A 15,460-nucleotide genomic window follows, 5' to 3' on the forward strand; every position below is an offset into this window, starting at 1 on the left:
AGGGTGTAAATATCACTCAGCAGCCAGTCGTAAAGCTGAAGCAGGCAGCATCAACACATAAATCTACTCGTGCTGCCGGCTTAAATAACAAGACCACCTCTGACCGAAAAGCTGTAGATTCTTCTTGTTTGCACAAATTCATTCAGGTTCACACTGATTGTGTCTGCAGCTCCAACAAAATGAGGAAGAGGAGAAACACAATTAGACTGAATTAGAATTTGATGGAAAAGGAGGAGAAGGAAGAGAATCGGGAGACTGAGCGTCTTTATGCATCTCTATGATGTCACTGAGGTTTCCTGTCATTAATACGATCCTCTCACAAAGAAAGACGCCCCCAATGTAGTTCACCTACTTCCTGCATTAACCTCCTAAGACCCGAACTCTCATGGCATTTTTAATTTCTCTTTGCTATTTGGACTGACTGGGACCTGATGAATGTAAAAACAAAGAATTGCATGATTTTATTATTTTTTTTTTTAATCTGATTTTTGTTTCTGAGAAAATTGAGGTCCACATATGATGATATGACCTTGGCAGTATATCGTCCTCGTAAGTGGACATCAGGCCCATGTAGAGCAAAATTTTGTATTTTGGTCTAGACCATAGGTGTCAAACTCTGGCCCGCGGGCCAAATTTGGCCCGCAGCCTAATTACATTTGGCCCGCGAAGCCATACCAAATGACTATCAGAGCTGGCCTACTGGTATTATACAGCTAATATATATATTGTTTAGTATTAAGCTTTGCTTGTTCCATATTCAGTTTTTCAGCAAAACGTGTTTGAGTCCATAAGAAAAGATTCGTTCTTATATCTGGAGGAATAAATATATTTCAATAAATATTAACGTTAGCCCGCGACTTTGTTCCAGTTTTGAATTTTGGCCCACTGTGTGTTTGAGTTTGACACCCCTGGTCTAGACAATCCAAAATGTGATGTCCACATATATGGACGCCAGGTCCTCAGAGGTTAAATACTGGCTTGCAAAATGTTCTGATCAGGTTTGCATCTGCAGGTAAATGAACATCAAATCTCTAAAACGGATTAAAATCTGTTTATACTTTTAGTCCTAAGACCATATGTTGTATATTTATCATCCTTGTGATAAACCCATGTCAGCCTTTGGTTTATGGACTTTGCATTTTGAAGCTTTAGCATTTGCTTTATTGCTATGTTGGTTTTTGTGAGCCACATATTAGGACGAGGGATCAGGATCTGGAGTCGTGCACACTGTAGTTTTAAGTGTGTGTGTCTATAAGATTTCTACAACAGATCTAAGTTGTGCCTGAGAACAGGAAAGTCGTCTGCATAGAGGAGAACTTTCATAGCAGGCATGTACAAAGTGAGGCTTTGTGCTCACATTGTAGATGTGTAGCCACATTTGTAGCTACAAACACTCGTTTTAATTCTTTCAGCCTGTTTTGATGCACAATTTAGTTGAAATCGGGCAGAAACGGGGCTTTTAGAGTGTGTTCTTCTGAACTGATTGCATATCGCATAGATTTGATTCGGGTTTCATTCTTTCTGGAAGACAACAGTCGCAGGCTCGTCCAAGTTTTCCAAATATAAGAATATCTCCACCTGATCAAGCCTGGATTTGGGAAACCAAAAAACATCTGCTTCAGATGCACTTTGTGTTTGTGTGTTCAGAGGCTGCGGCGAGAGGCGGGGCCTCGCCTCATCCAGCTGGACAGCCTGACACGGAGGAATCGAACACTAACTCGGCTCTTCCAGGGTACCATGCAGGCTCGGCTGCTGTCATCGGCGAGGGAGTGCGGCCGCCGCTGGGATGACGTGAGCGCCAAACTGCAGTCCATCACAGGCCAACTGCAGGTACGCGAGTCAGACCTTCTGAGGAGGATTTCACTTCTCTCTCTTCTTTATAGTTGACTCTTCCCTCTCTCTCAGCTCTTTGTCTCAGAGTGGGAGGCGTTTGATGCACAAAGGGAGGAGCTTGCAGTTTGGTTGGCTGACATGGATGTCCGCCTGATCGAGGTTGAGCAGCTGACAGGAAACGCCTGTGAAAAACTGAGACAGCTGCAGGTGTGGGCTTGTTTTGAAGTGACACATCAGTTTCTTTCTGCATGTTTTTACTTTGCTATTCATTTTATTTCGTCTTTTTTTAATTTTTTTTATGCGTAGTCGTTTCAGGAGTGCGTGTGCGAGAATTCGGGGCGTGTGAACGCCCTGCTGCAGCGCGGCGAAGCGTTGATCCAGCACAGTGTGCCTTCTGACGCTCAGCACGTCGAGAGCCAGCTGCTGGAGCTGCTGCAGCATTGCAGCCACGTCTACAACAACATTGGACGAACACACACGCGGCTGCTCAGCATGAGACTGGTACACACACACACACACACACACAGTAATCAAAGCGTGTCTCAGGTAATTGGTATAGTGTTTGATTTTTGTGCTTTTAGACATTTAAAAACATGTCAGGATCTGAAGTAATCACACTTATCATTCATTTGGTGTTTGTGCATCGTGTCAGCAGGAGTCTGGTAACCTGAGGGCACAAAACAGACTAACAGTGTGTCCCACAAATACCTGTTTGAAATGTTGATTTTAAACTCTTGAAAGTAAAATTGAACTTCTCTGCAGCTCCCAATAAAATAGAACAGAATAGAATAGCTCTTTATTGTCATTCTACATGTACAACGATAGCACCACACAAACTGTGCTGGAATAAAATATAAATAGTAGACATCAGGAATAAATAACATGCAGGAGAATTGTGTACAATCAACAGGAATATGTTTGAAAATGATAAAGCCACACATCAGAGAACCAGATGCAAAGTGCTCTGAGGTAGTGCAAAGAAAAGACGACCTCACAGGTGAGATCAGCACCTGTGAGGCACCTGGAGCCGTCTGTGCCTCATGAAGTCCAGGATGAGTTTGTTTGAAGGGACGTTCAGGTTAGTGGGAATATTCAGAACTTGAGGGATGAGGTTTTTTGTACTCCTTCCTTCCTTCCTTCCTTCCTTCCTTCCTTGGGATGATGCCAAGGCATTCCCAGTCTACCCCTTCTCCGTGTCCTAGGTCTGTCCCAGGGTCTTCTCCCATTGGATGATGCCCAGAACATTTTACACAGGATTCATCCTGGTCAGATACCCGAACTACTTCAACTGGTTCCTTTCGATGATGAGGATTAGTGGGCCGCCTCTTTGCCCCTCCCAGAGTTCCTCATCCCATCCCCGAGGCTGAGCCCAGACACCCTTGGGCAGAATCTCATTTCTCTTGCTTTTATCCACCACCTCATTCTTTCTATCACCACTGAAGGTTTGTGGCCATTTCCCAGTAGACTGGCTTTGCTCTTCAATCTCTTGCTTCACTTGCAGAGAAGAACTCAGAATACGTCTCTCTGTGGGAGCAACTCATTCCTGACACTCCCCTCTTTCCACCTGAGAACTATGCCCTCAGACTTTGAGGCGCTAATTTTCATTCAATCTGCTCCAACCTTGGCCGCCACCTGACGAAGCCAATAAAACCATCATCCCCAAGAAGCAGAGACGAGATCCTGAGACCACTGAACCGGACGCCCACTTAACCCTCTGATTGGTTCCAAGAAGCTTCCTGGTTACTATTTTCATCATGCTGACAATTCAGGGTTAGTTTGCATGCAGGTAACAGGTCTCTGAGGAATAGACTGAATATACTGGCATCAGTTGTCGTTTTTTATTTTAGCTTCCTATTGTTTGTGAGCAAGGTTTCTTTGTCATCATCTAAGCCTCCGTGTTTTGGACTTTCTTATATCAGGCCCCTCTTTGTTTCTTTGGCTCAGATTTACTGGCTGCATCTGAAACATTGGCCATCTTTCCCAGAAGCCGTGTCTGCAGGCAGTAGCTCCCAGATTCAGGAATCCTGAATGGACTATCCAGATATTCCAGTCATAGAGATGCGTAACAGTAACTCGGGCGTATTAAGGACTTAATGTTGTGGGCTGACATGAGTGCTCCAGTAACGGAGTACTGTGATTAAAGTCTGAAGTCAAGCTTCAAAAACATGCACATCAACCAAACCCCAGCACTCATAAATATCCTCTTCCTCCTCCCCATCCTCTTCCTCCAGGTGTTTGAGGACGACTGCATCCTGTCCCAGGCTACAGACTCTGGTTGTCCTTCGGAGAGTCTTTTAGAAGATGAGGGAACAGCTGAAAAGCAAAATGTGGACCTCCCCGCATCGTCAAACCATCCTAAAGGTAAACCAACATCTCTGACCTGAAGGAGTCGATTTGATCAGTTACTCACAAAAGGATTAAGATCAAAACGAACCATAAACCTCATCTGCCTCCTCCTCAGACCCTCCCTCACCCATTCACCATCCTCCTCCTCCATCCTCTCCTACCCATGAGCACCTGGGGCTGGAGTGGGACCCGTCAGTTGACATTGGACGCTCTGTCTCCCGTGACGACGCCGACTCATCGTATTTCAGTGCCAGCACAGGTAAGAAGATGCCTCACCTTACACGGGAATACCGCCTTAAGAAATCTAAGGTGGCACCGTGAGAATGCAGATTTGTTCTCTCAACAGGATTTTTTTTCTTCTGCAGGTTTGAAGAGGTGGAGCTACCTGAGTTCCTTTGACTCTCGGTCTGACATCAGCGCCGACATCGGGAACCAGGAGGGAGACTTGGTGAGTTAAAGTCTAACATTGAGCCATTTCCACAGGTTAGTAGAAAGAAATCTTGATTGTGATCTGCAGTGAACCCCGCAGACTTCCTGCTGCACAAACTCTTGGAAATATTCCACTTCTGCCGCCCATTTGTCATTTATGTCCTTTAATTTACTTTGTTACTCCGTGCTTCTCTTTCAAAGGATGGGAATCGCCCGACTGCGGTGACTTCACTGTAATTTGTTATTGATCAAACTGTTACAGAGTCAATAGTTCATCTATATTTTGGTGATGGAGGATACTGTGATACATTTATTCTATTCCCTCAAACAAACCGTAAACTCCAGTTTTCTGATTTGACACGCCCAAAGTGGCACAAAAGTGGAAGCAGCTCGTCCGTTACCGGCCTCTAAGGACGGACAGGACTGGATTCTGAAGTAAAAATCTGGTTCCAGTTTCCGAGCCCTGGACTGCAGTGATGAGTAGTTTTCTTGTTTGAAATCATCATTTGTCGTTTTTGTCACCAGTTAACGAGTTTTAAATCGCAGAGATTGTTTCACTCTAAAAAAAAAACGTTTGCTGTTACGATACCACCAAGATTCTCACAATGAGTGGTCCTGGAATTGAACCCTGGGGAACACCTTTAGTTCCATTATGGTAGAAGTGATTCCTTCTGCCTGCGCACACTCACATCTGTATGACAGGTGATTGTCAAACCATCCAGCAGTGTTTGATTTGTTCTCCGGTTTAACGCCTTAGCTCGATCGATATGAACCACATTGTTTTTTGTGTTTGTTTTTTGAATGGATAAAGTCATTTATTTCTCTTGAGGTTCTGAAAAAATACATAATTTGGTTATTTTAGTCAATGAAATGGCTACAAAACCTCCCATCTCTACCTCCATCACAGCATCCACCAAACTGTAGTCTGGAGCACACCGTGATGATATAAACCAGCAAAACACTGATGTTGGAAAACCTTTTCTTGCAAAAACCTCTGGATGAAATTAAAGCCAGTCTTTGTGGCGTTTGGCCTCCTAATTGTGTTGTTTGCTCTCTCCTCTTGGTTGTTCTGCTCTGACCCAGATGCTGCATGGCCCAGAGGCCTGTCTGCCTGCCTCTGTCTCTCTCACACAGTCATTGATGTTCAGATACAGCGGCTCTCTAAAAACGTTCCCCATCAGCGGCTGTCGGCTGTATGAGCTGGTTACAGCAGTTCACCTCCTCTTCTGCTGATTTATTGATGATGCCTGCAGAACGTGGCACCTCTGCATGTTGTCGGGTTTCCTTTTTTAGCTTTATTGTGGCGAGACGCTGCAGTGTGCTGAAAAAGCTGCTGTATGAGACAGGCAGAGGAGGGGAAAAGGGGAAAATAAGATGGGAAACAAAGGCGAGGACAGACGTTGTCAGAGTCTGAGGTAATTTGAATGTCCTCCTCTGGCAGCCTGTAGCTTCCTCGTTTTTGTGTATTTCTGTCTCTTTCAGACAAACGCACTGTGTCGCACTGTCGGTGAAACCCAAAGCCCAACAGGAAAGAAACAAACGAGAGGCGCATGTAAAACTGAATTAGCATCTGATTACAGCTGCAGGATCACAACAAAGACATCAAAGTTTGTGTCATCTCACTCTGCTTTCTTATAAGCCCAGCCTCATTATTTACTGGGCTGGCGAAGACGTGATGTCAGCGTGCCATCCCCACGGGCTCGGCACCGCCTGCCCCGAGGACTCGTGTGGTCGTACTTCATTAAATCTGCGACTGTGTGACCTTGTCTCTGGGTGCTCGCACGCCGCATGAATTCTGAGTGCTACTCAAAAGACGTGCCTGCAGAGTTTTGTGATCATGTCCACTACAGTCACCACCGCTGGCTCCCTGTAAAAAGATTTGTTTTTTCCATTTCTTGTGATTTCATGACTGAAAATGTTCCTGGTCATCTTTTTATACAGTTAACTCATTAAAGGTACATTTTGTGAGAGCCCTCTGCAAAGTGTAATGACGACCTGCACCACAAGGTGGCGTCGTCTTAATGAACATCATGTTTACAGCACAGATAATCTTTGCATCATTTCCCACAATGTTTTAAAAAAAAATTAAGAAAAGAAATAAATGCACACAAGCTGCTATAAGATTAAAATAAAAAATATCGATATAAACTAAACCTTACAGTTCATGAGGTGACTACTCAAAAATAACTGATAACTTAATTACTTGTTACTAAACTACTTTTGGCAAAATTAAGTTACTTAATTACTTGTCAGAATAAAATAATTACACGACTCGTTACAGTACTTAAAGATCTAAAAACACATTTTCACATAATTACCAGTTAATATAAACCTGTAGGCTCTCACACACCAGCATAGACCCTGTCTGCATGAGGACACACAGGATCTTTCATTTAGCTTTTATGTACAAGCACAAAGCAGAGTTAGTGGTGAGCGGCCTGGATGCACTTTTCCCTTTTTGTGGAACAAAATTAACCTTCTGCTTTTCTTTATTTCATGCTGTCTTCCTGTTTGTTTGCTTCTTCTACTCAAACTCTTGCTAAGCTGCTCCAGCAGATAATAAAACACGGAGGTGGGAATGAGCAGAATAACTGGAAGTTTTGCAAACCTGGATGGATAATGGAGTTCTGAGTTTGACTTGGAAAATAAAAAAGTTAAATCATCTCAGTGAGGTTTTAAACTTTTCTATAATGAACTCTGTCTGCAGGAATGGCTTGATCACACTCAGCTGGGCTTCTCGCCTGTCGCAGACCAAAAGGCAGAAGCTCTGGGCTGCAGGGACCAGTGGAAGACCTCGACTCCCGACCGACAGGACGGTGAACCGGTTGACTTTGATGGAGGCCGCGTGCAGGCGTGGCTGAGAGTCCAGAGCGCCGCTTTGCCAGAGAGGAGCACGTGCTGTTCGAAAGAAGTGCAGACTGATGGGAGGCTGAAGGTACTGTCTTAAAAAATGTTCAAGATCCATGGTTATACTTCCTCTGTGGTCCAAATATAACCATGAAAAACAACTGAACAGCGCGCTCGATCACTGAAGTTATCTTTATAGTTTATTCTTTACAAATAACATTCTCCGAGATGCTTAAACAGTTGGTGCTGCTGCGCTTCTCACAAATCTTAAGTCATTAGAAGTTCATGAGCGGAGCTGTGCATTCAGAACTGTTTGATTTTCCATTTAAACACTTCCAAAACGAAGCCGGTGCCCTCGAGGTCGGCCCTTCATTTGAGAGCGTCTGTTTGTGGGAGAGTGAAGCAGAATGTCAGCAGACTCAGGTCAGGAGGTTTTACACGCAGATGATATTCATGTGCTGAATGTTAATGCTCAACTCCAGGAAAACGGGTTCAGTTAAAAAAAAAAAAAAAAGTTGAGGACAGTCGGTTTCTCAAACGTCACCACAAGGTGGCAGCAGTTTACCACAAAGTTTGGCCTAATTTAATGTTTGTACTGTTTTCTATTTAAAAACGACGACTTCACAGATTGAGCTCCTGAAGCTACCAAAATAAATCAGCAAAGTGTGGCGTTAACATGAATTCTGTACAAATTTGGAGCTAGCAGTGGCCTGAAAAGAGGTCTTGTGCTGGAGGGTAAATCGAACGCCGCCTTGTGGTTAAAAGCGGAATTACACACTAGTACAGCTCAGGTCTAGTTCAACTTTAGTTGATATCTACGCAGATATCACACGGACATCTGTAATATCTTTTTTTGATTGAGTTAGAAAGTTTTTAAGTTCTTTTTAAGCAAGTTTGTAGAAATCGAAGCTGTGAGCGACATGTCAGACGCGCAGCTTTAAACCGTTTGCGCTCTCCTCGCTGACTGCCAAAAGTGAGCATGAGCAGATTTGATAATTGTAAGCAAGAGAAGCTCTGTTGATCTCTCAGATTTAGTTACACAATTTATTTTGCACGGCTCCAAACAGCTGCTGCATTAATGAGTTTGTCCTCAATCACACACACAAATCCAATTCGGCTCTTACAAATCTGTCCTGCGTGCTCACAGATGTCGAGTTGCGGCCTGACTTTGGAGAGCACAGATTTGTTTAGCGCTCACTCACGTCCTTATTGTTTACCTTGGTTTGTCCTGAGATGGTAGTCGGGTCCCCGAAGTGTGGGTGAAGAGGCAGAAGTGTCCCCAGAAGCTCATTAATACAGGTTTAGGCTTTACACTGACGCAGCCGCACAGTCTATATGTTCCAGTTTAAAGTTGCAGCTCACACAACAGATCCCATCAGCCTTTATTTTCCTCCCAGATTCATCCTCCTGAATAACTGTCCTCTCCCTCCTCTCCAGGCCTCATGTTTCTCTCTCCATTTAGACTTCACTGGCCTCAGCCTTCATTTTCTCTCCCTCGCTCTCATTACTGGGGAATAGCATCTATTTATCCTCCTCTTCCTCCGTCCCGTCTGCTGCTCCTCGGGCCGCCGAATGAATCCATAAAGTCTTGATTTATGCATCGTCTGACTGCACTTTAACTGTCACCATAAAAACAGAGAAGCACGCAGACTTCCTCCTTTTCTTCTTCCTTCTTTAGTTTCTCCTTGCCCTCGTCTTCCTCCGTCTGACTTAGAGCCAGTCCACATAACTGTCCGTGTGCAGGAAATCTATAAAGATGAGGAAGAGAGGGAAGAAAGTTTGGATTCGTTTTTAGGGGTCAATTCATATGACAAAGTGTTATTGTATCAGATTTCTTTATGTACTTGAATTTGAATTATGCAAATTTGATTGAGCGCGTGTTTGTGCGAAATAGCACTGGGACTTTCTAATGGAGGTTCATTACAGAAAAAACTATCGAGTGAGTGCAAAACAAATTGGAGGAGAAATTAGCTGCAAGTCCAGATCGAGAGCAGCGAAGGAGAAAGTCACAAAGTTTGTCGATGTTTTGCAGCAGCTGCAAACTTGTGATGAAAACAGAAGTGTGTGGCGTTTGTTCATGCGACAGGATATAAACTGTATATAAAAGATGGACACCGTCGTGATGAAAAATGAGTCATAAAACAAAATCTATCCCCGTACAGCTGTTATGAAGGAGGACATTGGCCATAGAGACCAAACAGGTGTTTGTAACCACGTTAACTTGGGCGTCTGTGGGCTGATTCACTGCTGGTGCTTCTAGTGGACATTTGAGGAGCTGCATGTTTTTGGGACTTCCACATTTGCTTAATGCTTCAATCCCGATGTTGCTGCTCTCCGATCTGACGGATAACAATGCAAATATAATCTCAAAGCTCAGAAACACAGCGTCCGTGTCTGAGTTGTCGTCCATCTTTAAACATTCACCGTGATTTGAGGAAGGATGAAGTAAACTCTAACATTTACGATTGTTTACCAAAATCCCCACGTTCAGATGTCGCAGGGTTGCATGGATGAAAACCACGCTGATGCATCCAGCAGCAGCCATGGCTGCCACGATGACACACGGCGGCTTTCACCATCAGATCACCTGAATTTAAAGGCCAGCTCTGATAGGATGAGGAACCACTATCAGTCACAAGCACCGGTGAGCTGATGGGTTTTCAATAACAACTCTTTGTTTTTGTTACTTCAAGGAGAAAATAAGCATCTGGACGTGTTGGTAGATAGTTTTAAATCTATAAAGTTATAAGCTGTTGACACTGGTGTGGATTATTGGAGGCTCTCTGTTCTTTTAGGAGGAAGAGGAGCTGTACTGCTGTGAGGAACCAGAGCGTCTCATCTCTGAACAAAGGTGAGGAAACGCAGAAATCCCTCAGAGGAACTCATGTCCTGTTCTAACATTCTAACAGTTTGTTCAGGTCAGCAAATGCAAAAGTAATTATGAGTTCAGATTGCTGTAAATACTATATCAGTGTTTTTTCTACTGTCGGATCTGTATGATGTCACGTGGAGCAGATATGCCTGATATGATGCTTAAGTCTCAGCCCAAGCTTAACTGATTCATTTTTCAAGTATTAAAATATTCAATATGTGGGACACTGTGTCCCAAAGCCTGTGTTTTTAAAGAAACACCTGAAAACATGCAAAAGTAGGATGATGACTGTATTGTTTTTAAAGGCTTGGAGCCATAAAAGGGTTAAATATCACTCAATACTTAACTGGGAATAGAAACAAAGTTGGTAAGCTGGTCACATAAATATCTGACCTCTAGATTTAGGATATGATTAGACAGTTGAATACAGTGTTGGTCAAGTTACTTGAAAAAAGTAATCAGTAACTAATTACCGATTACTTCCCCAAAAAATTAATGATTACTTTACTGATTACTTATTTTCAAAAGTAATTAATTACTTAGTTACTTAGTTACTTTTTAAAAACATGATTTACAACCTGAGTAGCTGATAAAGTGATAGATCTTTCAGCCCAATTCTACTTTTTCTGCATAATCCATCATACAAAATGTAATCAAATGGAAAAGTCTCTTTTTAAACTAGTTTTACTAGTTTTAATCTTTTAACTTTATGCATCAAGCAAAAATGTAATTATCTGCAACATTCTCTGACTGAAAGAAAGTTGTTTAATATTTAAACTTCTTTTCTGCACATTCCAGCTCATAAGATAAAATATTTTTTGTGTTTACACTCAGTCTTTCAAATAGATGCAAGTAAAACACAGCAGAAAATAAATAAAATCAAAGACTCAGCGGTCCTGTTGCTCTATTTTCACCTGTTGAGCAGGAGTGAGGCAGGCGGAGGTTTACCCTGGTGCAGGTGTGCCGCAGTGAGAGTTTCTCTGTGAATTTCCCATTACGTAGCAGCGCACTCGGTGCTTGTTTAGGGTTTTTTTTTTTTTTGTTTTGTTTTTTTGTTTTTTTCCCCTGTAAAAATAAGTTTTCTTCCCACGCACAATGGACGCTAATGTTTTTGTCACTTTTTATGGAATCTGTGTGCGTCGTGTGTCCCATCAGCACGGCCTTTGTCTGTGAACTTAAGTCCCTGAAATGCTGAGACCAGATGAGGTTTGTGGTGTCGCCTCAGTGTGAGGAGGTTTCTCCGGCTGCTCGCGTTTCTTCTCGAACCACAAAGACGCGCATCTCAGGCTGGTGACTGAGAGGAGATGAAGCGCTCGAACTGCCTTGATTGATGTGACTGTGTGGATGTAAAGCTCTGAGAGGTCAGGAAGAGAAGAAAACTGTTACATAAACAGTCAGTTTCCATTTGCACAGCTTTGAGAGTACTTGCCTTTCTACTCAAACTTCAGATGCCCAAAGCAAATTTCTTAAAATGCTTTAATTATTCAACTTTTCATGTTTTAATTATTGATTTAGTGCCTCAATTATATTTTCTGCAGGTTTTATTTAAATGGAGTATTCCCAGGGCAGTTTCTGATGACTTTAACTTTTTACATCTGGTGACTGTGGAGACTGTGAGCACAGTGAAGTCCCATCAGACGATGGGATACTGTTCTCACTGAGGGATGGAGGTGATCGGCAACAACGCTCAGGCAGGCTACGGAGTTTAGACAAGAGGCCCAAAGTGTGCCAAGAAAACCTCCCCCACACCACCAGCAGCCTGAACTGGTGCATGCATCCATCCTGTCAGCATCACCATCTAAATGTCGCAGCAGAAATTGAGACACATCGGGAAACTTTTTTCCATCTGTTATTGTCCAGTTTTGGTGGGTCTGTGAGCTGTAGCCTCAGCTTTCTGTTCTTAGCTGACAGCAGTGGTACCCGGTGGTCTTCTGCTGCTGTGGCTCGTCTGCTTTAAGGTTTGAGATGCAGAGATGCTCTTCTACATAGTTTGGTTGTAATGAGTGAGTATTTGAGTTGGTGTTGCTTCAGCTTAAAGCAGTCTGACACTTTCTCCCGGAGAATTTTTTCTGACCATTATCTGTAAACCTGAGTGTGTAAAATCATCTTTCTTCCTCATTCTGATGCAGAGTTTGAACTTCAGCAGGCTGTCTTAACCGCAGGGCTAAATGTGCAGAATTGCTGCCATGTTATTGGTACCTAATAAAGTGGCCAATGAATCTACATCTTGCTTCCTAATGTTATTGTTGGCAAAATCAGATTACATCAAACATGGCAAACCGCAGCCCTGACTCAATTTATCTGACATCAGCAGGTCTCCTTAAAACCTAATGGTTTGCACTGAGCTCCTTTAAACTCCCCGGGCAGGTAAACCAAACACTAACGCCTCCACCTTCCCCTGCAGTGTTCCCTGTGTGACCTCCAGCAGCAGCAGCAGGGCTGCTTCCTCGCTCTCCCCCACCCTCCTCTGCCTCCTCCTGGCTGCAGCACTGGTTCTGCTGGCCTGTCTGGCCTGGGTCTTCGCGGAGCAGCCATGTCACCGCAGCAACACGATGGCCCGTACCTGCCACCTGACACTGAGATACGTCAACGGACCCCCGCCTACCTGAGTGCCAGTGGAAACGCTTTCTTGTGGCTCTTCAGGACAGAGGTTTGCAGCTCGCTGTGAGCAGTTCAAACTGCAATAACTTGAAACAAGACCACAAAAACAATCAGGTCTTCTGCTAGAAGATGGAAGAAAGTCTGTATACAATGATACACAGGATGCACCTAATGTTGGAGATCTTCTCACTCTGAAGTCTGACTTGCAGGGACCTCACATTTTGTAAAAACTGTAAAAATGATATGGGAGAGGTTTATATATCCACGGTGATGTCCTCAAACTGTGCTAATGTTAAAATGCAGCTTACAAACTGACCTCCCCCCTCACTACATGACTGTATATAATTTTGTCATTTATATCAAATATTTGTAGTATTTTGTACTTCATAGTCCACGTCTGCCTGTGACGGTACTTTCCTAATTCACTTTGTACAGTGTTGCATGTTTTACAGGAAAATGCTTCACTTTGAGTGAACATCAGCGTTTGTGTCCAAGCTCATGACCGAGAGTGACGTTGACATTTTTCTAAACCACTTCAGTCTTTAAAGACTTTAAACGGGGCCGGGTTCTATTTTTTGTGTGTAATAAGACTTTAAACCAGAAGGTGGCGCACTGAGGTAAAGACGTCCCAAAAATAGTCGAGCTAATCCGACTTATTCTGGATTCGTTAGAGTTCATCCTTCAGAATAGTTAAAAGAAAATGCGATTGAAAAGATGACAGTTTGACGGCAACAATGAAACCTTCTGCTCAACGTGCTGCCACCTTGTGGTGGAATATTTTCATTACAATTTAGAAAAAGTACGTTTTATTATTTCTAAGGTTTCAGACTTCTGTGAGAATCAAACTGTAGAGCCCATCTTTGGCCCTGTTGGTACCTGACATCCAGCATCTCTGTTGATTTCCAAGTTCAGAGCTGTTCTCACGCACTAAAACCTGGTTACTCAGACCATTTTTTAAGGTGGTCTGGGCGACACTGAAGGACCACCTACACAGCTCACAGTTCTGCTAGTCTACCGAGCTATGGGGGGCCGGGTTGCCAACCAGGACCCGTGCAGGACTCTGGCATCTGGTCTTTGCAAACATAAAGAAAATGTAGGGAGAGATCCTGGAAGAACTGGTCCCCTCATGTTCTTGGAGCTGTGGATGCACATTAATGAGAGGTGTAAACAGGGCCTGTGGAAGTCAACATGGCGTCTTTTTAAACAGAGACGAGCTTTGACTGACCGGCAGTCATGTTCTGCAGAGGTATGTGAAGCACTCACACATGTTTTCAGTATGAAGAGCTGTTTGATGCCATGTGTGAGTCTGAGTTCAGCACAGCTTCCTAAATGTTTGAGGGAAAAGTCATTTTCTGTTGCTGTCATGAGCTACATAATTATGAGATCATGTGTTTTTAAAGTGTGTTGGCAAAATAACTGTAAAACTGACGTTTGTATTGGTCGCCTGCCACCTCATACACTTCACTTTTTTTTTTTTTTATACAAGAATAATTCTTGATGTGTTGTTGAATATTTGATAAAAGCCTTTTTGTCCAATGAAATGTCATTTTTTTATATATATAAATGTGTTAACATTAATAAAATAATTAAATGAAAAAGTGGTATTTTCTGATCTTTGATCAATGACCTCAGTAATTCCTGATCATTTTCTGGTCAAAGTCCACGTTACTGTCTGCAGTTTAGCTTTGACTGAATCTAAAGAGCCAAACGGGCTTTCCTGAATTTCCTTCCCCCTTTGAGAAGCTTCAGTGGAATTACAATTAATCTTAAATATTCACTGAGGTGGTGTTTGAAATGGTATTTGCTAATTCTCAGAATGGGGGGGAGGACTGTAATGTGGGAGTTTAGGATTTTAAAGTGATGAAGAAAATGTCTCTTTTGGTCACTTTAGTTGGCAGTTAAACGTCTATTTGTCCGTCTGAGCTGTGAGAAAATCACTAGAAGCAGAGATGCCCACACTTCCCTCTTAACAGCCACCTTCTTGAGTTCTTCTGAAGGCGATACTGAGGTGTTTCCGCGACAGACCTCGGTCTTTCCTCTGGCTTTCCTGCAGTCTCCATCCAAAGAACATCCCAATCATCATGAGCGGTGGATCCCCTCTGAGCTCCTGAATGAATAAGCTCTTCATCTTATTGAACTCAGACACCCTTTGACGGACTCTGATTGTATCTTTGAGCTTATTCTTTCAGTCCCTGTCTTCAGCTCATTGCCACAGGTGAGACTAGAAAGGAATCAACCAGCAAACTGGGTTTGGAGAAACGAAAAGTTTATTTTATAATCTGTTTTCTTGGATTCAGACAACATCCATGCTGCAGACCTGAAACGCCCTGAAACGTGCTGGTTTTAAAGGGTTGACTGTAAAGAAAAACTTCACACCCACAGTGCACAGTCCATCATTTTCCAGCCAATAATCAGGGACTTGGAGGAGCCAGTTTTCCTCCTTGCGGTGTCAGCTACAAACCAGCTCAGCAGGACCTGGATGTCCAGAAGGACCAGAAGACTCCAGGAAGCTTTAACAATCCCAGCTGAACA

The 15,460-nt window shown here is 43.2% G+C and overlaps 1 protein-coding gene across 3 annotated transcripts in view; it reads left to right on the plus strand.

The window, feature by feature from the left end:
* Window positions 1-14,502, plus strand: part of LOC309688086 (uncharacterized protein) — a 34,735-nt gene extending 20,233 nt beyond the window's left edge. For 2 of the 3 annotated variants that reach the window (XM_082503519.1, XM_082503518.1), the window contains 10 exons: window positions 1,648-1,830; window positions 1,906-2,040; window positions 2,140-2,334; window positions 4,065-4,194; window positions 4,295-4,438; window positions 4,545-4,627; window positions 7,316-7,543; window positions 9,947-10,099; window positions 10,251-10,306; window positions 12,732-14,502. In XM_082503519.1, coding sequence (XP_082359645.1) covers window positions 1,648-1,830; window positions 1,906-2,040; window positions 2,140-2,334; window positions 4,065-4,194; window positions 4,295-4,438; window positions 4,545-4,627; window positions 7,316-7,543; window positions 9,947-10,099; window positions 10,251-10,306; window positions 12,732-12,936 — 1,512 coding nt within the window. In that variant the 3' untranslated portion in view covers window positions 12,937-14,502. The remainder of the gene's footprint in view (window positions 1-1,647; window positions 1,831-1,905; window positions 2,041-2,139; window positions 2,335-4,064; window positions 4,195-4,294; window positions 4,439-4,544; window positions 4,628-7,315; window positions 7,544-9,946; window positions 10,100-10,250; window positions 10,307-12,731) is intronic. The other variant, XM_082503520.1, reaches the window with a different exon arrangement.
* Window positions 14,503-15,460: the final 958 nt, after the last annotated feature.

The sequence above is a fragment of the Aulonocara stuartgranti genome, assembly GCF_965226115.1.
Source record: "Aulonocara stuartgranti genome assembly, chromosome: 14".
In the NCBI taxonomy this organism is placed as follows: domain Eukaryota; kingdom Metazoa; phylum Chordata; class Actinopteri; order Cichliformes; family Cichlidae; genus Aulonocara; species Aulonocara stuartgranti.